Source organism: Ovis aries, chromosome 20, assembly GCF_016772045.2.
Source record: "Ovis aries strain OAR_USU_Benz2616 breed Rambouillet chromosome 20, ARS-UI_Ramb_v3.0, whole genome shotgun sequence".
In the NCBI taxonomy this organism is placed as follows: domain Eukaryota; kingdom Metazoa; phylum Chordata; class Mammalia; order Artiodactyla; family Bovidae; genus Ovis; species Ovis aries.
In genome coordinates this window covers 10,068,622-10,094,945 of record NC_056073.1, presented here as the reverse complement: position 1 = coordinate 10,094,945, position 26,324 = coordinate 10,068,622, and the positions used below count along the sequence as shown (strand labels likewise).

The window sequence follows — 26,324 nt, the reverse complement described above, 5'->3', positions numbered from 1 at the left end:
CGGTGACACTCACCACACAGAGCCATAGGCGCCGGAGCCCACCGGGGACAGGTTCTGGTAACGCTCGGGCACCTCCCAGATGGTCTTGTTCAGCTCCTGCCGGTAGAACGTGGGCCTCTCCTGAGACATCTTCCAGCGGTGGCCGCGGGGCGAGGAGGTGGCCCTTGCAGGGCCCCGCCTGCACCCGCACCCGCTTCCCCTGACCTCGTAGCCCGCCCGGCCGGGCGGGGACCCCTGCGCTGGCCGCCCGCGCAGGTGCGGCTGCGGCGACCCTGAAGAAGCCCGCGCGCGCGCGCGGCCCCTGTCAGCCGCAGCGGCTGGACGCGCCTCACCGACGGCGGGGGAAGCACTGCGAAGGGCCGGGGCACGCTCCGGGGCCCTGGGCTGGCGCCCCGCCCAGCTCTCCCTGCGCTCTCTCCACACCCGGCCGACTCCCGGCTGCGCGGCGGGGTCACAGCTCCAGCTGCAGCGCCCGCGGAGCTTCCAGTGGTCGCCTTTCCCAGAGCCAGCGAACAGGAGCCTCCCGCCGTGCTCTCGCGAGAACAGCTCCCGGACCTCTCCTCGAGCCGAGATTTTACCCAATATGGAACCTGCCCGCGGGAGGGGGGTTGATGAAGGGAGAGCTTGGGAGAAGTAATTCTCGCGAGAAGAGAGCAACAGCTGGCCCCTAGAGGCAGGAACTCCCAGGGATTGCTCTCCTTTAGCGCGCGAAGGCGGACCCGGGAAGGAGCGGAGAAGCAGACGATACAGGCCGCGCGCGCCCCATCGTGGTCGGCGGGGCAAGTGCTTGGCTCCCTGTTGGAAAGAGACAGTGACAAATCAATCGGGTGTCTGGGAAAAGAGCCAAAAGACCTTTAAACGGTGGGTAATCACCAGCAGCTGAGCACCTGCTCGGCGGAAAACCCCCAATTTCCAAGAAGTACTTGCATAAAAAAGAGAAAGATTCCGGCCAGAAAGCCGTTGTAGTCCCATCTGCTCAAGGACATACACTTACTCTTCGGAATGCTGACGAAATCTGTCTCAAAGGTAAATATTAGCCCTGAATTAAGGTTGAGGTTTTTCCACCCAGACACTTCTAGTAGTTCTCAAACTTTTACGTGCAGAAGAAGCACCTTGGGCGCTTAAAAATGAACAGCGAGTTTGATTAGATGGGTCCCAGAGGGACTCCAAGACTGTGCATTTTTACAAAATGCGCCAGGTTCAGAAAAGTTCTTGGTATCTCCCTTGGAGAAACATTTTAAAACCTTTACCCTGAAGGTTTGAAACTGATTCCTACCTTGAAGAGCTTCCAGCAAAGAGGGTTTTAAGAATTGTAATCATGCCTCTCAGAGTAAGAACAGTGCAGATAGTGGTTTTCTGGCAGTATCCTGTTGGGCAAGTCAATTGACCTTTCTTAGACCTTAGTTCCAGTTTATGCAAAAAAGAATTGCTGCCCTGAAATTTCCCACCTGAAAGCTGAACAAGATAATAAATGTGAATGGGCAAGGTATTATAACCCCATACCTTCATGTCACTATTAACTTATTCCTACCCTAAAACTTGTTTCAATAAGCAGAATTGGACCCTATCTTATTCTTGGTCATTTCTTTTAGAACTAACTGGGCTCAAGCCAGGACACTTCCCATCACTATCCATGACTATTCTCTTTTGTGTTATGCATCCCTTGAAGTGCTCAAATTTTGCCTATCTTGTCCCAGCATCTAGCTCAGGGCCTCGAACATAGAAGTTACTCCATAAGTATTTGCTGAGCAAATTATGAACAAGGACATGATCTCAACTAAGGTGGCATTGCAGGATCCTCAGCTGTCAAGGAAAAATAAAATAAAACCCAAAACAAGGGTCGTAGGTGATCTGCGGAAAGCTTTCTTTGGATTCAGTGTGACAGCCTAGATTCTCTTGCCTTAGAAGACATGTTGCTTAAAAATGTTCCAAGCCAAACTGCAGATAGTGAGCTTTCTAAGAAGTATTGGAGGTAGGAGGAAGCAAGAGCAAAAATGCAGCTGTAAAGATATGAGAGGTAAGAGTAGGGGATCAAGGTGAGTGCATGGATAAAAGGGGGAAAACTTGGAAGCTGGAATTCTAAGAAATTCATGTATTTATCCAACAAATTGGGATGATGACATGAGAGTGAGCAAAAGAATAAAGATGAGCAATACACTCACTCACTCAGCAAATATATATTGAATGCCTACTAGGTACCAGGCACTTCTAATGGGAAGTTGGTTGAAAGGCAGATAGCGGCTGCCTACGTGGAGCCTACAGTGAGTAGTGGCACAATCATTCACTTCTTCAACACAGATTTATTGAGCACTTACTAGATCTACCACATTGCTCTGGCACCAATAATACAGCAATTAAAGAAAGACATAAAAATTCCTGCCCTTCTGGGGATGAGACAGATTACAAACGGTATAGGTAGGGACTCCCTGTTGGTCCAGTGGCTCAGACTCCATGCTCCTGGAGCAGAGCCCCTGGGTTGATCCCTGGTCGGGGAACTAAATCCCACTTGCAGCTAGGAAGATGGAAGGTCCACTTACTGCAACTAAATCCTGATGCAGCTAAATAAAGACGTAAATGTATTTTTTAAAGCCGTAGGTAAAGTGAATAATATATTAGACATTACTACAGTAATCAAGCAAGTGGAAAACTGCAACTGGGCAAAGAGGGAATGCAGACACAGGGAGAGGCAGTGACAGGGACTGAGCTTCAGAAGGTTAAGGGGTCTTGGGGGGAGGAGCTGGGCAGGAGGGCGTCCTTCAGTCGGGGTTGGAGATCTCGGGGACCCTCTTAGCCTCCAGTTTCCTCCTGCGTTTTCTGTCCACAAGAGTTGTCGGGAGACTTAGGGTGCATCACTTACGCCAAGTGCGGCGCGCGAGGCCTGGCATCAAGGAGGCCCGCGGGTTCGGCCGCAACGGCTCGGGAACCGCCGGCGTCCGCGTCCGCAGCGCCGCCTGCCCGGCCGGAGCTGCCTCCGGCTCCAGCGCCCGCCCTCCCGCCGTAGCCCGGGAACCAGGTGAGCCGAGGGACCAGGGAGCCGCCCGGGGCCGGGGCTTCAGGTGGTGGCGGCGGCGGGGCCCGGGCTCCGGCGTTGGGTGCGGGGACCACTCCCCCCGGCCCCGGCGTTATACTCGGAAGTCCCCGGGCCACTGTCACCGCAGGGTCAGGCTCGTCGAGGGCACTCAGTCAGTGTTTGCGGAATGAATGAATGACTGTCCTCCCTGGGAGCTTCTCTCTCTGTGCGGTCCCTGCTTTTGAAAGTCCATGAGGAAAGACGGCGCGTGCGTTTGGCAGGCTGACTCCTTCCACACTCGTTGGTCTGAGCCGTCATAAGCCCCAGAACTGGCCTGCTGCCGGAGCCTCCCCCTGATCAACGCACCCCGCTGCCATCCTCCTCCCGAGGCTTGATGCCCAGTTGCGCGCCTTCTGCTTTTTAGACCTCACTGGTGTCGTTCTTGTTCCTTCTAACTGAGTCCCTACTCCCACCTCTCAGCCCCTTGTTCCTTTCAAGTTCTGTTGATGGATCGCAGCAGCCCCTTCTTCAACATCCCCAGCCCAACAATGAGTTTCTCTCCAGCCAGCCCATTGGTAATACTCTCACCAGGTCGCATTAAAGGCAGTTGTCTGTGTGTCGGATGGTCAGCTCCTTGAGGGCTGTCCTCTGATCATTCATCCCCAGCCACCAGACCAAGTGACGGAAACGTACTGAAAGCAATGCCCTTTGCTTGTGCCTTTCTTTTTCACATACATTCCACCATAAAAGCATAGTTAGAATGGGCAAAGGCCTGTTTTTTTCTCATGGAATTACAAATATTTATTTTGAAATTCTGAAAGTGAATTTTCCTTTCCCACGATTATAGAGAACACGTGAAAGCCGACCATATGAAAGGATAATCTTGAAACTAAGTTTCAGGATTTCACATCAATTGGGGTAACAGAAAATTGGGTTGAATTGGGTTGTGTTTAAATATCTTACTCTTGGCTTTTAAAGTGCTTTTAGCACCTTATGTAAAAGAATCAGTGGATGGCTGGATGGTTAGGGGTAGTATGTGGATGAAGGAGCTAGGTCAAAAGTGCCTATATTAACAGTGCTCCAAGTTTAATCCTGATTGTCCGACTGAATAAAGATAATTAGCTACATTTACAGTGGTCTTCATACTTCACTGTGTACCAGAATCATCTGGAGGGCTTCTTAAAACAGACTGCTGGTCCATCCTCAGAGTTTCTGATTAATTGTGTTTTGTTAGGTAGGGCCTGAGAATTAGCATTTCCAACAAGTTCCCAGATGATGCTGTTGTTTGTAAGACCAAGTATGGGCTATAGAGATTAATTTCTATTAATTAGTAGTGAATCCAGATGCCCCAAATTATGTCACCTTTGTAGAATATGAAAATGAAACCTAAAGTTGTTCAGATCATGGCCCACCCACCTGAATGTTTTTGTCTGCTGGCAGGAAGCATCAGGGAATGTTAGGAATCAGTAAGACACAGTCCCTCTTGTGTTGTGTCTCAGCTGAAAGGTCATTATCCCACCAGTGTGGTTCGGATGACCTTCTTCTGAAATGCATCATCTTCTCCACATTAAAGTGCATCTGCCACTTGTCAGTAATAGCTTCTGATCATCATGCTTTAAAGAGAAGGGTCGTGTTAGTGAAGAAAACAAGCCAGTAGGTTTTCTGTGAAGTCAAGAAAGACTAGTGGAACTGAAGAAATTCCAGAGATGACTGCTGGAAACAAAACAGTAACTGAAAGATGTTTTCCCTTGCTGCCTTTAGCCAGTTATATGGTAAGCCCTTTGAAGACAGCTTTCCACCCACCCCTCCTAGCCACTCAGACTGTGGTCCCTGAGTTGTGACTTGATTGCCTCTCTGCCAGACTGCCATAATAATAGAGGGCTCTGACTGGTCTTTTTGCCCCGGTCTCTCCTGTCTCCAGTGCTGTCCTGTAGAACTTTCTGCGAGGATAGAAGTGTTTAATACCTGCCCAGTCTAGTTGCTAGTCCCGACCATGCATGGCTCTTGAGCCCTTGAACTGTGGCTGTTGTGACTAAGGAACTGACATTTTCGTTTTACGTATTGGCCATGCCACAGAACGTGAGGCATTGCCACCAGTTTTCCTGACCAGAAATTGAATCTGGGGCTACAGCAGTGAAACAGCTGAGTCCTAACCACTGGACTGCCAAGGAATTCCCTCATTTTGTTTTAATTAAGTTAAATTTAAGTTTTCACAGGTAGCAGTGACTGCTGTGCCGGTCAGTACAGCTCTAGACTCTACCACTGACATGATTCTTCCTGAAGCATGTCTGCGCATGTTACTACTGCTTCTTGAACATTCTGGATTGCCGAAAAGTCCAGGTTCAACCCAGCATTCAGGACACTCCAAAAATAGGCCTCAACCTTTTGGGTTTGACACTGATTTTACTTAGACCTGTTGAATCAGTTGCCTTATGTTATCTCTGTAATTTTATGCTGTTCTCTTCCTGAAATGCCTTATTCTCTTACCTGCCTCCAGTTTAGCCAGAGCAGTTGAGCCCTATCTCCCCAGGGAGGCCTTCACCTAGCTGGGGTTATTAATCTCATTCTGTAGGACATCATGTGGCATTAGATGTGGCATCTATTTTAGAATCAAAAAGACAAGGTTCAGATTCTGGCTCTGCTGTTTAATGGTTGCATGACTGAGGAACTCACTAAAGTCACTGGCAAAATGAGGATAATTATTATCAGGAAAATAATATCTATCTTTTGAGATGATGTGTGTGAAGAAACTGGCTGTGGCAGGCCAGCAATAAAAGTTAATTTCTGCCTTTCATACCTCTAAATTCTGATAGCACCATATTTTGGTATTTTTATTCTACTAAATTGTAGAGTCTTTGTCGTTTTGTATCCTTTGAGCACCTAGCATTCAGCAAATGTTTGTGGAACACTAAGTTAATTGACCAGGGCTTCCCTGGTGGCTCAGTGGTAAAGAATCCACCTGCCAGTGCAGAGATGTGGGTTTGATCCCTGGATCGGGAAGATCTCCTGGAGAAGGAAATGGCAACCCACTCCAGTATTCTTACCTGGAAAAATTCCATGGACTATAAAAAAAATTCTGGTGGGCTATATATAGTTCATGGGGTCACAGAAGAGTCAGACTTGACTTGGTGACTAAATAGCAACAACCATAAATTAATTGACCACAGGTGGAAAAGCATTCTTGAGTCAGAAATAAATGAAGGCCAAGACTGCATATGGTAGAAATTTATAAGATTGTGAAAATTATAGCAGGCAAACTTACCAAATCCTAGTCTAGTAGAACATGGCTACCTTTTGAGATATAACTGATGTAGGTTGAAGACAATAATGAGAAATGCTTCTTTCCATGAGTCAATTGATGAGATATAATACCTCCCAAGGGTGTGACAACAGAAAAAAAAAATGCTTTAGCTTTGAGAGAGAGAGAAATTCTTGAGGGATAAGTTATAATTTGTGATGGGAGGAGATGAGAATATTTTGGTTTTTTAACAACAAGGCTCTGGATCAGAGGTCACATGCTGCTGGGTCAGACTGAATCTGGCCTGCAGAGATGTTTTGTTAGATGCAGACTGTGTTTTTAAAAATATGTAAGGTGATTGACAACATTTCAAAGTCAGAAGATTTCACATGAAAATCTGAAATTATGGCTTCCCTGGGGAAAGATCAGATCTGGGCATCCTGAGCCCCATATCCCCCATGACAATAATTGCTAGAACAGAGTAGCCGCAGCCACCTTTCCCTGGCCCACTGCTTCCATTATGCTTGTCCATACGTTGCCGGCTTCCCACCTGCTTCGTGGCATTTCAGAAACAAAGTGCTGGGTTCTAGACTCTCCATCTAACCCAGGATGGCAGTTGTTTTACATTTTATTTCTATTTATTTCTTGGCCGCACTGGGTCTTCGTTGCCACCCGTGGGCTTGCTCTAGCTGAGGCGAGCAGGGGTGCCTCTCGTTGCGGTGCACAGGCTTCTCATTGTGGTCGCTTCTCTTTTTGCAGAGCACAGGGTCTAGGGCGTGCAGCCTCAATAGTTGTGGTGCACAGGCCCAGCTGCCCCACGGCATGTGGCATCTTCCCGGACCAGGGATGGAACCCGGTCCCCTGCATTGGCAGGTGGATTCTTTTTAAATTTTATTTTATTCTTAATTGGAGGATAATTACTCCACTGTATCGTGATGGTCTCTGCCACACATCAACATGAATCAGCCACAGGCAGACATATATTCCCTCCCTCCTGAACCTCCCTCCCCATCCCACCCCTCCAGGTTGTCACAGAGCACCAGCTTTGGGTTCCCTGGGTCACACAGCAAATGCCCCCTGGCTATCTGTTTTACACACGGTCATGTGTATGTTTCAGTGCTACTCTCTCAAATCACCCCACCCTCTGCTTCCCCGACTGGGTCCAGAAGTTTGTCCCTCATGTCTGTGTCTCCTTTTCTGCCCTGCAAATAGTATTGTCAATACCATCTTTCTAGATTCCATGTATTTGCATTAATATGTATAGTATTTGTCTTTCTCTTTCTGACTTACTTCACTCTGTATAATAGGCTCTAGGTTCATCCACCTCATTAGAACTGACTTGAATGTGTTCCTTTTTTATAGCTGAGTGATATTCCATTGTGTACCACAACTGCTTTATCCGCTTATCCATCGATGGGCCTCTAGGCTGCTTCCATGTCCTAGCTATTGTAAATAGTGTTGGCAGGAGGATTCTTTACCACTGGACCACCAGGGAAGTCCCAGGATGGCAGTTTTTATAATCTCAATATAATGAACAGGTTAATTAAGCTCTTTTAGTTGTCAGGAACAGATATATTCTAATCATAGAAGTTTATTGTAAGATTACATAGGAAAAGCAAGGAAGGATGGGTCAGTATTCCTATGGGCTGGGTAAAGGGGAAAATGTTACTTATGTTTTAGTGTATAGTTCTGTTTTTTTCTAGAAGACACAGAGTACTGATCCTCTCAAGTAATACATTGTAAAGCAGCTCTTCCATCCTCTTCTGTATTCCCTAACTATACTCTCACTTCTTTGATCATTGGTTCATAGTGTTATACAGTACATGCCTGCTACCCTATGTTTTGAGAGTAAAAATACATTATATAACTATGGCTGAGTTACCTAACATTTCTAAAACCTCAGTTTTATCACCTGTATTCTCGGGCTTCCCTGGTGGCTCAGCTGGTAAAGAATCCATCTGCAATGCGAGAGACCTGAGTTCAATCCCTGGGTTGGGAAGAGCCCCTGGAGAAGGGAACAGCTACCCACTCCAGTATTCTGGCCTGGAGAATTCCAGGGACTGTATAGTCCATGGGGTCACAAAGAGTCAGACACAACTGAGTGACTTTCACTTTTACTTTCAAAAGTAGTGTTAGGATTGTTGTGGGAATTAAAAGAAATAACTCATGAAAAAATCAAGTGCAATGCTTGGTATATATTAAGTGCTCTGTGAATGTTGTATGTGATGTTGATGATAAATATAGATCCACTTTTTTACATTTATGTGGAAGAATATTAGCTGTGTGCCCTTTTTATTATTCAAAAACACAGACGATCAAGAATAGTTGCACTTTCTCCAAGAGATGGGACTATATCCATCCTCATTAACTCTTTCTTCTCATTCTTTTTAAAAGAGCAAGATGACAGTACATATTTTTAAAGTTTGATATAACCCTTAGGAGGCTTCTCTGGTGGCTCAGATGGTAAAGCGTCTGCCTGCAATGAGGGAGACCTGGGTTTGATCCCTGGGTCAAGAAGATCTCCTAGAGAAGGAAATGGCTACCCACTCCAGTGCTCTTGCCTGGAAAATCCCATGGACAGAGGAGCCAGGTAGGCTACAACCCATGGGGTCGCAGAGAGTTGGACACAACTGAGCGACTTCACTCTTTTACTTTTCATGACCCTTAGAGATCATACAGTCAAACCATGTCATTTTATGGACAGGGAAACTGAAACTCAGTTTCTAAGAAACTTGCCCCCAGTCATACAGCTAGTTGTTTAAAAGAAAAGAAAAAGTCAGAGCTAGAACTCCAGAATCCTGATATTCTGCGCCATGCTTTTTCTGCTATGTTATAATGCCACTAACTAGATACTCGACCATCATTCAAAAAATATTTGTTGAGGGCCTACTAAATGTCACATGGTATTTGGGGCCCTGGAACAAAGTCCTGCCTCTTGAAATTATATTTTAGTGTGGGAAACAGACAATGAACAAACAAATACTGAGTCAGGCACTATTAAGTTTTGTGAGGAAAAGGAAAAGATAAAGGGATAATGATGGATGCTATTTTAGATTTTAAAAAAAAGGAGTTAGAAAACCCCATGCTGATCCCTTAACCTTTAGCATTTTCAGTGAAAATTAGTGGTTATACTTATGCCTCTTAATCTTTTCTTTGCAACAGAACAACATATGAAGAAAACTAGGCTTTCTAGCCAGACATTTGGGTTCTAGTCCTGACTAAATATTCAACAGCCAAAGCTGTTTAAACTTTCAGGCTTTGGTTTCTCCATTTGGAAAATGAGAATATACACCTGGCTTTTTTAAAATTTATTTATTTTAATTGGAGGCTAATTACCTTACAATATTGTAGTGGTTTTTGCCATACATTGTACACCTGGCTTTTTTTATAGGGTTGTTTTAGGTATAAGATTGTACACTAAATGAGAAAGTTTCCTAAAACTGATGCATTATGTAGGTATGCTTAGTTGCTCAGTCGTGTCCGACTCTTTGTGACCCCATGGACTATAGCCCGCCAGGCTTCTCTGTCCGTGAGATTTTCCAGGTAAGAATACTGGAGTGGGTTGCCATTTCCTCCTCCAGGGCATCTTCCCAAGTCAGGGATGGAACTTGCATCTCCTGTGTCTCCTGCGTTGCCTGTGGATTCTTTGCCACATTTTGTAGATATGCTACCATTATACGGAAATTTTATCTCCATAAAAATGTGTCAAGGATCTAGATTTTTTTTTAAGTGTCATTTGTTCAATTTCTTTCCTCTCTTCCAGGAACAATGCAACCAGACAGGAGCTTCCAGAGTTTTGCCTCTAGGTACAGGCAAAGTTCTTTCACATATGATGTGAAGCGAGACGTGTACAATGAGGAAAACTTTCAACAGGAACACAGAAAGAAGACTGCTTCCTCTGGGAACGCGGACATCGACATCAGCACCGTCAGTCACCACGTGGAGTGCAGGTGCGTCTGTGCAGCCATTCAGCCGCAGCCAAGCTGGCAGCCCTGAAACTACTTGCTGCCTTTGGTGCCTACTTCTGTTTTCCTCTTCTGAATTCCTGTCATCAGAACCCCTAGCTTATTGCATAATTCCTCTTCAGTTGTTTTTTGTGTTTTGTGTGTGTGTGTGTGTGGTTTGTCCTCTATCACCTTCTTTTTAAATTTTTATTAAATTTTTAAATTTATGGCTGTGCCGGATATTTGTCAGTGCACAAGGGCTTTCTCTAATTGCGGCCTACTACTACTCTCTAGTTGGGTTGCGTGGGCTTCTCGTTGCGGTGGCTTCTCTTGGTGTGGAGCACAGGCCCTGTGGTTCTTGGGCTCAGTAGCTGCAGTGCATGGATTTAGCTGCTCCTAGGCATGTGGAATCCTCCCCCACCAGGGATCAATCCCATGTCCCAGCCTTGGCAGGCAGATTCTTCCCACCAGAGAAGTCTCTGTATCACTTTCTTGATTGAAAACTTGGCATAAAGACCTTAGTTGTCCCCCGCAACATCCAGGGATGATATTTAATAAATACATTGTTTGATTAACCACCGTTGCCAGTCTCCTAACAATAACAACAAAAAGCAGCCATGGTGGACTAATTAATGATACCAGAACAACTATGTAAGTGCTATAGTTCAGGGGCTTGTAACCTGTTTTTGTGTTTGAACCTTTTAGCTATCTATCAGACCTAATGAACCTCTTTTCAGAATAACTTTTTTTAACATTTTTTATTGTGGTAAAATATATACAACATAAAATTGGTCATTTTAACCATTTTAACATGTACAGATCAGCAGTATTAATGACATTCATGATATTGTGCAACCATTACCGCTATTTCCAAAACTTTTTCATCACTGCAAACAGACGTTTTGTACCCATTAGGCAATAACTCCCCATGTCCCCCGCCTCCAGTCTCTGCTAACCTCTCTTCTACTTTCTGTCTCTCTGAATTGCCTATTATAGATATTTCATTTAAGTGGAGTCATACAATCTTTGTCTTTCACGTCTGGTTTATTTCACTTAGCATGATGTTGTAGCATGGATAAGTACTTCATTTCATGGCTGATGATACTCCATTGTAAGTATAGACCTTGTTTTGTTTATCCATTCATCTGTTAACGGACACTTGGATTGTTTCCACTTTGGGGCTATCGTGAATAATCCCACCATGAGTATTAGGCATAGGAGTATCTGTTTGAGTCTCTGCTTGTAATTTTTCTAGGTATACACCTAAGAGGGGAATTGTTGGATCAAATGGTAATTTTATGTTTAATTTTTTGAGAAAATTTTTTTCACAGTTGCTGTATCACATTAGCATTAGCAAGTATTCCAATTTCTTCAAATCCGCTCCAATAATTGTTATTTGCCTTTTAAAAAAATTATTGTTATAGCCATACTGCTGCTGCTAAGTCACTTCAGTTGTGTCCGACTCTGTGCGTCCCCACAGACGGCAGCCCACCAGGCTCCCCCATCCCTGGGATTCTCCAGGCAAGAACACTGGAGTGGGTTGCCATTTCCTTCTCCAATGCATGAAAGTGAAAAGTGAAAGTGAAGTCACTCAGTCGTGTCCAACCCTCAGTGACCCCATGGACTGCAGCCTACCAGGCTCCTCCGTCCATGGGATTTTCCAGGCAAGAGTACTGGAGTGGGGTGCCATTGCCTTCTCCTATAGCCATACTAGTAGGTGTAAAATGGTATCACATTGTAGGGTGTGGTTTTTTTTTTTCATTTCCCTAATAACTAACTATGATGAGCCTCTTTTCATGTGCTTATTGGTCTCTTGCATATCTTTTTTGGAGAAATGCCGATTCCTTTACCGGTTTAAAAATGAGATTTTTTTCCCCTTTTTGTTGTTGAATTGTAGGAGTTCTTTATTTATTCTGGATATTAAACCCTTATCAGATATGTGATTTGCATATATTTCCTCCCCTTCTGTGGGTTGCCTGTTGATAGTGTCTTCTGGTATACAACAGTTTTAATTTTCATGAAATTAGATTTAATCTATTTTTTTCTTTCCTTGCTTGTGACTTTGGTGTCTTATTTAAGAAACTATTGTGAAATCCAAGATAATGAAGATTTTCCCCTATGTTTTCTTCTAAGAGTTTTGCAGTTTTAGTTCTTAAATTTAGATCTTTGATGCATTCCGAGTAAACTTTGTATATGATATAAAGTAAGAGTCTGACTTCATTTTCCTCCAAGTGGCTGTCTCATTTTCCCAGCACTATATGTTGATGAGTCCATTCTTTCCCCATTAAATGCTCTTGGCCAGAATATTTAAAAATGCATAAAATACATAGCATTATGAAGGAAACCAGTTATATTGAAGTATAGTTATCAGTATATAAAAAAATACAAAAATCATGATATTTAATAATTGTGGGTCTAATAACTATAATTTCTAAGTAATGATGAGTATAAATTATATCTTAAGATATCTGCAGCAGTTTTACTATAATGTGAAAATATTTGTGATTCTGTTGGTGATAAAATCTAAGCTCTGCTGATAACAACTGTAGTTTGTTGTCAACATACGTAACTGAAGGAAATACTGCATTTCAGTTAGGAGGTTAGTGAAAATAAAGATATCATTTCTCCTAAAGTCACATACCCCCTGAATTTCCTCTAGAGACTCCTTGGTCATCTACAGACATCAGGTTAAAAACCCCTTGTGACCTGCATCACTATATTAACCCTAACTACTCAGACTGTCCTCACCCACACTGCACATTTGTTAGCCCCGTCATCCCTTGGTTTCATCAAGGGTTGGTTGATGGTTTCTCTTGGTTTCACCCACAGTTGGCATGTGTCGGGTGACAAGAGAGGAAGGCCTCCACACAAGCACTATTGCAGACCTTCCTCCCTCTGAGCCGCTTCCTTTACCCATATCCTGCCTTTTGCAAGTTGTGGTCTTGGACGTCCCTTCCCTGTCCTGTATCACAGCTCTCATTTTTTCTGCTCCAGGATGGGTCAGAGGTCATATGACAAAGAGAGCACTTGGGGGCCGCATTGGCTTTGCTCTGTGAAAGCATAGTCTTTTCCTAATTTATACCTCATCATAAACAGGCACTACCAAAGAAGTTTCAGCCTTATTCTCCTCCAGCTGCCCTATCCTTAGACATTTAAATCTGACCTGCACTGCCTCCCATGGGCTTTTATAACAGTTCTTATTCCTTACTTCTAAAGCACATGGTTATGTCTATTTCTGAATTTTAACCTGAAAGGTAGCCCAGAGCTGTGGCTAAGAGCAAGGGTCTGAAGCCGGATTGCCTGGTTTTGAATCCCAGTCCTGCTGCTTCCCAACTGTGTGACCTTAAGTAAGCTATCCAACCCAACTGAGCCTCAGTATTCTCATCTGTAAAATGGGGATGATAATAGCACCTACCTTACAAGGTGATTGTGAGGATTAGAGAGTATTTGTAAAGCAGCTAGCAAATAGTAAAAAAAAAAAAAAAAAAAATTATAATCTTTAACTTCATCTCTTCCTTTCTTCAAGAAACTTCATCTCTCCCTTCATTTTTTCCCTTTTTGCTTAGCAACTGAATACTCTCTTTCTTTTAGAGTGCTCCCTTGTGCTTTCACACCAACTCTCACATCCCTCACTTTTAAGATGCCTTAACTAAGACCTAGATTTGTGTTGAAGTGCTCATACTCTTCCTCCACCAACTTCAATTTCTGTTCCTCCAGTTCCTTCCTTGATTCCCATCCATCTTAGGTCCCATTATTCCAAGTCCATTTTATTTTTCTGGCATGCTAAAGAGTTCTGATGATCTCCCTAGGATGGCGGGTCTTCAGTCAAGTGGCACATGGAAAGGAAGGAACGCTGGACAAGATACAAAACAAATTGTCCCAGTGCCGTGGTCTGCTCCCCCGCCACCCACAGAGAGGGCCATAATCGGAGAGAGCACACTCTCTACACCCGCCTAACACCCAGAGGTTCTCATAAGAATCACAACACGGGATTCTTTCCAGGGGCTTTTTCCAGGTGGCGCAGTGGTAAAGAATCTGCCTGCCAGTGCAGGAGGTGCAAGAGACACAGGTTTGACCCCTGGGTCAGGAAGATCCCCTGTAGTAGGAAATGGCAACCCACTCCAGTATTCTTGCCTGGAGAACCCCATAGACAGAGCAGCCTGGCGGGCTACAGTCCATGGGGTCCCAAAGAGTTGGACGGGACAGCACCTACTAATGCACATTCTCTGAAAACCTATGGTCTTGCATTTGACCACTGTCAATAGGAACTGTAGTGGTAGCAGAGTGGATAGAACACTGATCTAAAAATCAGGAGACCTGGTTTCTAGCCCCAGTTCTGCCCACACTTATTACTGTGACCTTGGCAAAGACATTTACACTTATTTGACCTTAACTTCCTTATGGGACAGTAATGCTCGTCGTTGTGAGAGACAAGCATGTTGAAATTTCTTCTTTTCTGAGCACACATTTTAGCCTTGCATACACTAAGGTTACGTTTGTTGCTATGATCAAATCCCAGTTATTCAGCTATAGCTCATACATGAAAAATCTCCATACTCTTTGTTTTCAGCCCATCCTGAGATATAAATAGCAAAAAGCAATTTAAAATTATATTAGTTTTACTGATGGATTGACTGATTAACTGATTGATTGTTTTACAGTGATTCTGCTGTTTTGGATGATCTAAAGGTTAGAGTAGGTTTTCTTAATCTCAGGATCGTTGACATTTTGGACCATAAAATCATTTCTTATGGAGGGCTGTCCTGTACACTGTGGGATGTTTGATCCCTGGCCTCTATCCACTAGATGCCAGTTGTGATCATCAAAAATGTCTCCAGACATTACCAGGTGTCCCTTGGGAAACAAAATGCCCTCTAGTTGTTTTCCACTGAGCTAAAAGATAATAAGGCCTTATTGTATTGCCTTTTCTTTCTATGGCTAATGCCATAAGCACAAGACTCTATATTATATATTTTCCATAAATTTCTACCTGAAAGTGAAAGTGATAGTTGCTCAGTCATGTCTGACTCTTTGCGACCTTGTGGACCGTAGCCTGACAGGCTCCTCTGTCCATGGAATTCTCCAGGTAAGAATACTGGAGTGGGTTGCCATTCCCTTCTCTGGGGGATCTTTCCAACCCAGGGATCAAACCTGAGTCTCTTGCACGTGCATTACTGGCAGATTCTTTATTACAGGTCAAAGTCCTATCGATTTAATGCTTGGTAAAAATTTTAGTATACAGGAATGATATGAATGTGTTAATTCCCTGCCACCCACCAGGATCACATCTCAGAAAACTGTCCTTACCAAGAGAAAGCCATAAAAATCAATTTTTCTACTGGTAAATTTTGGTAGCTTGACTTTTCTTCAAACATTCTTTAAACTGCACACCTGATTTGCATACTGGACTTACAAGGCTTTCGTTGTTGTTTAGTCGCTAAATCATGTCTGGCTCTTTTGTGACCCAGTGGACTGTTGCCCCCCAGGTTCCTCTGTCCATGGGATTTCCCAGGGAAGGATACTGGAGTAGGTTGCCATTTTCTTCTCCAGGGGATATTCTTGACCCAGAAATCGAACCCATGTTTCCTGCATTGGCAGGCAGATTCTTTACTACTGTGCCACCAGGGAAGCCCCTAGAAGCCTTAGTTCTTATCATGTATGGCACTGATCCTCAACTGGAGGTGATACTGTCCCCCAGGGAATATTTGGCAGTGCCTGGAGACATTTTTGGTTATTAAGACTAGGGCAGGGGATGCTGGTGGCATCTAATGGATGGATACAGACCAGAGATGTTGCCAGACATCCTACAGTGCACAGGACAGCCTCACAACAAAGACTTAGCCAGTCCAGTATGTCCAAATGTCAGCAGTATTGACCAAAAACTCTGTTGTGTGGGAAGAAGAAAGTATTTGGTGTGGCTTTTCTTGGCCCTGTGGACTTTTTCTTCGGAGGACTTAAGTCTGTTCTTTCTCGCAGATGCTCATGGTACAAGTTCCAAAGATGCCTGCTTACCGTGTTTCCCTTCCTAGAGTGGATGTGTTTCTATCGATTCAAGGATTGGCTTCTTGGAGACTTACTTGCTGGTATAAGTGTTGGCCTTGTGCAAATTCCCCAAGGTAAGAAAGATACAAGGGCTTTTCACCTACAGACAGTATATCACTTATCCGGAGTAAACAAGTTACTTGTGCTAGATAAATAGGGAAAAAAAAAAAAAAGTGATTTCCATTCACATCATTACTAGTTGTTTCCTTACCTGCCAAATTTCTAACTCTTCGAGGGTGGTTCCAAATGTCTCAGTTTAGTTTAGAACCCTGAATTCTTGTAATGCCTGCTCACAGTCATTTTTTCCTTAACTAGTCATTTCATACTCACAGGACTCCGATAGATAGATCTCACTGGGCGTTGATTTTACTTAGAAAGGTGAATAATAAGAAACCCAGCATGCTAGCTTGTCTTTAGCAAGTCACACACAGCAGTCCAGGGGCCGCTCTTTGATCTTACAAGTAGCAGTTCAGATATAAGACAAGATCACATAGATAGGCAGGGGAGCTATCTATGGGCTTTAGAAGTCCTGTTTCCCAAGTAGGAACCACCATCTCTTCTAATTCCCATAGCTGATGCCTCCAGGGGTCCCATAGTGACATGTCCAGTTGCAACTGTCTGAGAAGCTCAAAGTTAGGGCTTCCCACCAGATACTAATCTTTCATTCACCCTTGGTCCAGCTAGAATATACTAATCAGGTCCTTTTTACCATGACTAGTATTGCTTGGTGACACAGCTGACATTCCACCATTATCAGGTTTCCAAAGAAACAGCTAGAAAGCTAACCCAAGATCAGCTTTATCAGCGAAAGGATTTAGTGTTAACGCTTTACTCAGTGAATGCTAAGTTGCATGTCCAGCTCTTTGGAAACCTATGGATTGTAGCCTATCAGGCTCCTCTGTCCAATCCAACTCTGGCAAAAGGGCTGTTAGTGGGGAAAAGGGATCCCTTTAAAATAATTATCTTACAGTAAAATTTACTTATTTCTTATAGTTCTATGAATTAAAACACAGGTATAAATTTGTATAACCACTGCCGTTCCATCAGCCCCAAGCTCTCACATTGTCTGCTAACCTCAAAATGTCATGGACTCATATGTGACATCTGCAGCAAGCATCAATAGTTTATTCCTTTTTGTTGAAGAGCAATATTCCATTATATGACTATATCACAGTTGATTTATCCATTCATTTCCAAGGTAAATACCCCAGGAGTGATATTATTGGTTGTGTGTTTTGCAATGCAGGGATTATGGGGTTCAGATCAGGATCCCCATTGCCAAAGACAAACTACTGAGCCTGCAGGCCCCAATGCAGCCAATGGTGCCCACAGCATGAGAATCTTCCCAGACAGGGATCAAACCTGGGACCCCTGCAACGGCAGGTAGCTACTTATCCACTGTACCACCAGGAGAGTCCTTCATTTTGGTTGTAATTTGCGTTTCTCTAACGGCTAATGAACTTGAACATCTTTTCATGTTCTTATTTGCTGTCCTCAGATCCCCTTTGCCAAGGTGCCTGTTCAAGTTTTTTGCTCATCTTTTAACTGGATTTTTTTTTCTTATTGTTAGTTTTTGAGAATTCTTTTTATATTCTGAGAATAAGTCCTTTGTTAGATATATGATTTTCAAATATTTTCTCTCAGTCTGTAGCTTATCTTTTCATTCTCTTGACAATATATTTGACAGAGCAAAGGCTTTTAATTTTGATGATGTTCATTTTTTTTTCTGTTTATGAATTGAGTTTTTCCTGTCATATACAAAAACTCTTCACTTAATCACATTAGGTCACAAAGATTTTCTTCTATGTTTTCTTCTCAAATTCTTTTATTTTACGGTTTACTTTTAGAACTGATCTGTTTTGAGTTAATCATTATGTAAGATGTGAAGTTTAGATCAAGATTTTTGTAAGATGTGAAGTTTTTAGTTTAGATCAAGATTTTAAGTCAGATGTGAAGTTTAGATCAAGATTTTTATTTTTTGTTGCATCTTTAAAAACTACTGTCGACTGAATTGTTTTTGCACTTTTGTCAAAGATCGGATAGCCATATTTTTGTGGATCTATTTCTTTTCTTATGTATAATGGATATTATAGTACATTCCTCTAAGGAAGATTTCTTTGATATAGTCATTTACTAAACATTACTTGTTTACTCATCTGTTTGGGGCTGCACTGGGCCTTCCTCGCTGTGCGTGGGCTTTCTCTAGTTGTGGTGAGTGGGGGCTGCTCTCTGCTTGCACTGCTCAAGCTTCCCTTGTTGTGGAGTATGAGGTCTGGGGTGCATGAACTTCAGCAGTTCTTTGGAGAAATGTCTATTTAGGTCTTCTGCTCATTTTTTAAGTGGGTTGTTTGTTTTGATGCTGTTAAGCATCACGAGCTATTTGTAAATTTTGGAGACTAAGGATTACATTAATTTCCATGTGGCAGGGACTTCACTGGTAGTCCAGTGGCTAAGACCACCAGTTCAGGGAGCCCAGGTTTGATCCCTGGTCAGAGCACTAGATTCCACATGCCACAGCTAAAGATCCCAGGTGTTGAAACTAAGACTCGGTGCAGCCAACTAAGTAACTAGGTTTTTTGTTTTGTTTATTTTAATTTCCATATGGTAGATACAAACCAAAATGGCCCATTTGTATAAGTATATTCACTTCCAGAAAAGTATCAGAACATCTCTAGAGCATTCCTGTGGTTCTGGAATGAGAGACCTGAACTCTTATAGCTTGACCTGTGAGTCTAGTACTGAACCCCACTTATCAAAGATTATGGTCAAGGTTTGAGGACATTTCTCTGCTAAATTTCCAAGTCATCAGTATAATTTTGTACCAAAATAAGAGTAACATCAGGGTGTATAACTATACCTAACATCTAGTACAGTATTTGGCACATAATTGGTATTCAAGGTATTTGTTGAATAATGATTATATAACTGTATGAATGAGTAAATCCAAGCAACTCTTGCTGACTAAGGGACTGTATGTTATTTTAAGTAGTATGAATAATGAAATAATTTGTAGTATAAACAATCTGAAAGTTTTACTTGCATTTAAATAAGTAGGACTAGACAATAATTTTCTTCAAACGAAACAAAAGTACTGCACAGTGGGACTTCCCTGGCCATCCAGTGGTTAAGACATCACCTTGCAATGCAGAGAGTGTGAGTTCAATCCCTGGTTGGGGAGCTAAGATCCCCATACCTTACTGCCAAAAAAATCTAAACATGAAACAGAAGCAATATTGGAACAAATTCAGTCAAGATTTTTAAAAATCTTTAAAAAATACTGCACAGTGAAAACCTTATTTGAAACATGCTAGCTCTTCCTTACAGTAGAACCCAATTTATCCATGTAAAAGAAAATAGAAAATCACCATTAGTAAAAGACTACAGTAATACTGTTGGAGACAAGATCCACTAAGAGAGGTTAAAGTCAGTGGGTAAAAGTTGGCAAACTGTGTAACAGAACTTGAAAAGTGAAAGGGTCAGTCACTTGGTTGTGTCAGACTCTGTGCGACACCATGGACTGTAGCCCTCCAGGCTTCTCCGTCCATGGGATTCTCCAGGCAGGATACCAGAGTGGTTGCCATTTCTTTCTCCAGGGGATTTTCCCAACCCAGGGATCAAATGCAGGTCTCCCGCATTACAGGCAGCTTCTTTACCATCTGAGCCACCAGGGAAACCAGGACTTGCATAGTTCCAAATATCCTCCTCAAGATAGTTATTAACTCCTCCTTCTCTTACAATAGAGAACCTGGGAGCAGCCACCTTCACCCAGTGATCAGTACTGTCATCACCAATAGTAAGACATTTGGAGATCATGAATTCTGTGATATAATGCACTGAGAAGGACATAATGTCATTTCTGTAGTATTCGCATCCGAAGCATTTAGCCTTGGTGTGATCGTGAGGAGCCTGTGCTGTGCTTAGTCCCTCAGTCGTGCCCGACTCTTTGGGACCCCATGGACTGTAGCCCACCAGGCTCCTCTGTTCAGAGGGATTCTCCAGGAAAGAATCCTGGAGAGGGTTGCCATGGCCTCCTCCAGGAGATCTTCCCAACCCAGGGACCAAACCCAGGTCTCCAACATTTCAGGCAGATTCTTTATCAGCCTAGCTACCAGGGAAGCTCAACCCCAAACTGAAGGGCATTTAGCAAAGTAGCTCAATACTCTTCCAAAGTGACAAAATCAAGAAAGACAAGTAACAACTGAGGAACTAATAACAGATATTAGCATTAAGGAGAAATAACAGCTAAACGAAATAGGGAACTCTGGATGGAATTATGAAACAGAAAAGGGAAATTAGGGGGAAAGCTGTTGAAATTGAAGTAAAGTATTTATTAATAGTTATTTTCTAATGTTAATTTCCTGATGCAAGCAATTATACTATGATTATGTACAGTATTCACATTAGAGGGATCTAGCACAGAGTCGGACACGACTGAGGTGACTTAGCAGCAGCAGCAGCAGCAGGTAAGGCATATATTGTTGTTGTTCAGTTGCTCAGTTGTGTCTGACTCTTTGCAACCCCATGGACTGCAGCACACCAGTCCTTCACCATCTCCCAGAGTTCTCTCAAACTCATGTCCACTGAGTCGATGATGCCATCCAACCATCTTATCCTTTGTTGCCCCCTTCTTCTCTTGCCCTCAATCTTTCCCAGCATCAGGGTCTTTTCCAATGAGTTGGCTCTTCACATCAGGTGGTCAAAGTATTGGAACTTCAGCTTCAGCATCAGTCTTTCCAATGAATATTCAGGATTGATTTCCTTTAGAATTGACTGGTTTGATCTCTTCGCTGTCCAAAGGACTCTCAAGAGTCTTCTCCAACACCACAGTCCCAAAGCATCAATTCTTCGGCGCTCAGCTTTCTTTATGGTCCAGCTCTCACATCCATACATGACTACTGGAAAAATCATAGCTTTGACTAGACGGACCTTTGTCAGCAAAATGATGTCTCTGCTTTTTAATACACTCTCTGCTGCTAAGTCACTTCAGTCGTGTCTGACTCTGTGCGACCCCATAGACGGCAGCCCACCAGGCTCCCCCGTCCCTGGGATTCTCCTGGCAAGAACACTGGAGTGGGTTGCCGTTTCCTTCTCCAATGCGTGAAAGTGAAAAGTGAAAGTGAGGTCACTCAGTCATGTCCAACCCTCAGCGACCCCATGGACTGCAGCCTTCCAGGCTCCTCCATCCATGGGATTTTCCAGGCAAGAGTACTGGAGTGGGGTGCCACTGCCTTCTCCGATACACTCTCTAGGTTTGTCATAGCTTTTCTTCCAAGGAGCAAGTGTTTTTTAATTTCATGGCTGCAGTCACCATCTGCAGTGATTTTGGAGCCCAAGAAAATAAAATCTGTCACTGTTTCCACTTTCTCCTCATCTATTTGCCATGAAGTGTTGGGACCAAATGCTATGATCTTCATTTTATGAATGTTGAGTACTAAGCCAGCTTTTTCACTCTCGTCTTTTACCTTCATCAAGAGGCTCTTTAATTCCTCTTTGCTTTCTGCCATTAAAGTGATGTCACCTGCATATCTGAGGTTGTTGATATTTTTCCCGGCAATCTTGATTCATCTAGCCCAGCATTTCACATGATAACCATATACAGTCTTGACGTACTCCTTTCCCATTATATGGAAATATGCTATTATCTTTGTAGCTTTTCTATAAGTCTAAACTTAGTTCAAAATTTAAAAAATTTTTAAGGTTTTGGAAAGTTTAGAGATTTGGTTTCCCTCTATTTCTGCACAGTCTAACCTTAACTAAGACTTAGACAATTTAGCTCTCAGACTGTTGCCAAGAAATTCTCTTACCTTCCCTGTATTGGTGAGTTGTTGGAAACCCTACATTTCAAAAGACTCAGTCTTCACACCACATGTTGGTTGTAAAGAGTAAATAGGGTGGGCTTCCCTGTGGTCCTGTGGTTGAGAGTCTGCCTGCAAAGCAGGGGACAAGGGGTTCAGTCCCTGGTCCTGGAAGATCCCATGTGCCACGGGGCAGCTAAGCCTGTGTGCCACAACTACTGAAGCCCGTGGACCTAGAGCCCGGACTCTACAACTGGAGAAGCCACCACAGTGAGGAGCCCACACACCAACTAGAGAAAGCCCATGGGCAGCATGAAGACCCAGTGCAGCCACAGATAAAATTAAATTTGAAAAAAATTGCCTTAAGAAGAGTAAACAGGGCTTTTCAACATTATACTGAATTCAGAGGCAGTGTATTCAAGCAAGATAAAGGGTAAAAAATTACATAGCAATTACAAAGAAATAAAACTTCATCATTCATAGATAATTTATTTTAATGTAGAGAATTCAAAAGAATCTACAGATGAATTGATATAATTAATAAGATTTTGTCAAGGTTGCTGGGTACAAGATGTGTAAATAAAAGTCAATTTTATTCTTTCATACCTGCAAGAAATGAAATGTGGAAAAAAATTTAAATATGATTCACCAAAGCATAGTGAATATGAAGTAAGTTGCAATGAAACTAAGAAATGATGTGCAAGACCTCTGCAGAGAAATTATTAATGTACAACTTTACTGAGAAATATTAATAAAAGCCTAAATTAATTGAAAGATAACATTTTCTAAGAACATGTAAGTTCTCTTAAAGTATGCCATAGGAGGATTTGCATCTCCAGCTCTCAAGAATGAATATAAAGTAAGAATATTTAAGATGATGTCCATCAAAAGTAGAATGAATAAATAAGCATTCATATATACATATGTTGGAATCCACAGAAGAAGGAACAGGAGCTCTCGCAAGCAACTCATGACAACCTGGAAGATGCTTCTATACATAATAATGAGAAAAAGAAGCAGAAATAAAAATTATATGCATTATAATTCCACTAATATAAACTTCAGCAGTGGGACAAACTGAACTATATTGTTTAGGGATTTGTACAGTAGTGGTAAAACTATAAAGAAAAGCAAAGAAGTTATTATCACAAAAGTCAAAATAATGAATACTTCTGCGGGTAGGGATGGGGTTGTAATGAAAGATCTGAGTAGGTGATAACATCAGTGTTTGTTTCATAGATATGTATTAAACTCAGCATCTATTTTAATGTACTTTCTATGTATATATTTCACAATAAAATGGGGATTATTAAATTTATTGCAAAATATTACTAATTACTAAAAAAAGTAATTAAACACTGTGGTGTTATAGAAATGGACAATTAGGGCAGCGGAACAGAAGAGTTACACATGTATACATTGCGTGGTTTGTATCAGATGTGTCACTATAGAAACAGGCTTTTTTAAAATGATGTGAAACAAAATATTTCATATAAATTGAATATTTATATGAAACCAATTTTTTAGACCCCTACCTCACCCATACACAAAAATCTGTTTCTGATAGATTAAAGACCCAAATATGAAAGACAAAACTATAAAGCCTTTTTTGAATAATAGAGGAGAATATCTTTATGGACTTGAGGTAGAAAATGTTTCTTAAACAAGGCACAAAAAGCATTAGCCTAAAAAGAAATAACTGCAAAGTTGAATTAAATAAGGCTTAAGAACTTCTGTTTATTCAGAGACATGATGGGGACTTCCTTGGCAGTCCAGTGGTTAAGAATCCACCTTCCAATGCAGGGGATGTGGGTTTGATCCCTGTTTGGGGAACTAAGATCCTATAAGTTGTGGGGCTGCAATGAAGACCCAGTGCAGCCAAAATTTAAAAAAAAAAAAAAGAATACACAATGAAGATTGAAAAGCAAACCATAGAATACCCAACAAAGGACTTAAATCTATTTTATATATATATATATATATATTTTTTTTTTTTTTAAATGCCCCATCAGTTATGCTTCAGGGTGTATCATCTTGAGGGAATTTATCCACTTATGCTCCTAGAGTCATGTACAAGAATATACATAGAAGTCTTGTTCATAGAGGCCCCCAAACTGGGAACAAAACAGGAGACTATAAAGCTGTAGACAAAGAGAATGGGGAAGCAGCTGCCTGAATCCTGATGGCTATTTAGTTCTGCTTCCAGCCTCTGATGAGGTCCAACTGACCTTTGTCCTCTTTTAATATATTTCCTATTTTGGAAATTCCCTGGTGGTCCAGTGGTTAGGACTCAGTGTTTTCAATGCCGTGAGCCTCGGGTCCAGCTCAGGTCAGAGAACTAAGATCCAGCAAACTGTGCCGTTCAGCCAAAAAATTTTTTCCTATTTTGCTCAAGCTGATTTGAACTGGTTTTCTGTTACTTGCAGTCAATAGAGACTTGCTTAGGGAAAAAATGTGGAAGGGGAACCATAAATTACAAAAGACTCAAGAGATGGATCAACTAATGTGAGGACTTCATTCAATGTAAACACAAAGTGTGTTAAAAAAAAAAAAAAAGTATAACAACCACAAAAGAAGATACAACATGTAATAGCAAATAACTTTTTTTTAAAGATCACCCCAAACCTGCCATACCTCTGGCTCAAGGTCTCTCATAAGGTTGCAGTCAAACGTCATTCATCTCAAGGCTCTGCTGAGGCTGCGGATCAGCTTCCAGGCTACTCATGTTTGCTGGCAGGTTTGGGTTTTCCACCATATCGGCCTCTGTACGGCTGCTTGAGTATCCTCACAACATCGCCTCTGGCAGGAACAACGGATGTGTGAGGCCCAGTGCGAGATGCAAATGCAGATTCCCTAGTTCAAAAACTATCCAGTATTTTAAGATGATCCGAGTAGAGCATTAAGCCAAGCATGGAGCCTTCTAAGCCCAAGATACTCTGTGACTGCATAGGGAACACACGCTTGAAGTCAACTTTGGCAGCTGGTGACCTGAATGAAAGAGAGAAAGAGAGCCAGAGAGCAATAAAGACAGAAAACACAGTCTTCTAACAACCCAATCCCCAAAGTGACATCTTATCATTTTTGTTGTAGCCTATTTATTATTAATGGAAGTAAGTTATTCCCATATGACCCAGCAATCCCACTGCTGGGCATACACAGCGAGGAAACCAGAATTGAAAGAGACACGTGTATCCCAATGCTCATCGCAGCACTGTTTCAAATAGCCAGGACGTGGAAGCAACCTAAATGTCCATCGGCAGATGAATGGATAAGAAAGCTGTGGTACATATACACAATGGAATATTACTCAGCTATTAAGAAGAATCCTTTTGAATCAGTTCTAATGAGGTGGATGAAACTGGAGCCTATTATACAGAGCAAAGTAAGTCAGAAAGGAAAACACCAATACAGTATATTAACACATATATATGGGATTTAGAAAGATGGTAACAATGACCCTATATGTGAGACAGAAAAAGAGACACATGTAAAGAACAGACTTTTGGACACTGTGGGAGAAGTCGAGGGTGGAATGATTTGAGAGAATAGCATTGAATCATGTATATTATCATATGTGAAATAGATCGCCAGTCCAGGTTTGATGCATGAGACAGGGTGCTCAGGGCTGGTGCACTGGGATGACCCTGAGGGATGGGATGGCATGGGGAGGGAAGTGGGAGAAGGGTTCAGGATGGGGAACACATGTATACCCATGGCTGATTCATGTCAATGTATGGCAAAAACCACTACAATATTGTAAAGTAATTAACCTCCATTAAAATAAATAAATTTTTAAAAAAGAAGTAAGTTATTTCACACTTAAGGGGTGAAACTCACTCAAGGACATGAGTACCAATTAGTCACTGTAGATCATCTTACAGGTGGTCTACAAGTACAACTATATTTGAGAAATCAGGGAAATTTGAATATTGGATGTTTGATAATGGTAAAGAACCATTATTAGTTTCTTAGGTGTGATGACGGTATTATACTTAAAAGAGGGCCTTTTTCTAAAACATATATACTGAAAATATCTACAGATGAAATGACTTAATGTTTTGGATTTGCCTCAAAATAATTATGGGATGGGAGAGGAATGAAGACATTGATGAAACAAGATTGGCCATGAGTTGACCATCGTTGAAGTGGGTGATGGGTGCTTGGGGGTTCATTATACTCTGTTTCTGTATAGGTTTAAACTTTTCCATAAAAAAAGCCTTGCTTGTTTCAGACAATAAATTTGGCTCAGTAGACTCATAATTGATTTCTGATGAGCACACTGGTGTGATGTAAAT

The 26,324-nt window shown here is 42.3% G+C and overlaps 2 protein-coding genes across 17 annotated transcripts in view; one reads left to right on the top strand and one right to left on the bottom strand.

Annotated features, from left to right (window-relative positions):
* The window catches only part of MAPK14 (mitogen-activated protein kinase 14), a 73,482-nt gene extending 72,994 nt beyond the window's left edge, over positions 1-488 (bottom strand). For 3 of the 4 annotated variants that reach the window (XR_006057176.2, XM_027958335.3, XM_027958337.3), the window contains exon 1: positions 14-488. Coding sequence is in view for 3 of the 4 variants with exons in the window: in XM_027958335.3 (XP_027814136.1) it covers positions 14-129 (116 nt within the window). In the remaining variant the exon portion in view is untranslated. The remainder of the gene's footprint in view (positions 1-13) is intronic. The other variant, NM_001142894.1, reaches the window with a different exon arrangement.
* A 207-nt stretch (positions 489-695) lies between these two features.
* SLC26A8 (solute carrier family 26 member 8) overlaps positions 696-26,324 on the top strand; it is an 82,014-nt gene continuing 56,385 nt past the window's right edge. For 7 of the 13 annotated variants that reach the window (XM_042237069.2, XM_060403121.1, XM_060403123.1 and 4 more), the window contains exons 1-3: positions 696-1,026; positions 10,012-10,198; positions 16,169-16,308. In XM_042237069.2, coding sequence (XP_042093003.1) covers positions 10,017-10,198; positions 16,169-16,308 — 322 coding nt within the window. In that variant the 5' untranslated portion in view covers positions 696-1,026; positions 10,012-10,016. Of the gene's footprint in view, positions 1,027-10,011; positions 10,199-11,172; positions 11,304-16,168; positions 16,309-26,324 lie in introns of those variants that run through there. The other 6 variants (XM_060403127.1, XM_060403124.1, XM_060403126.1 and 3 more) reach the window with 1 other exon arrangement.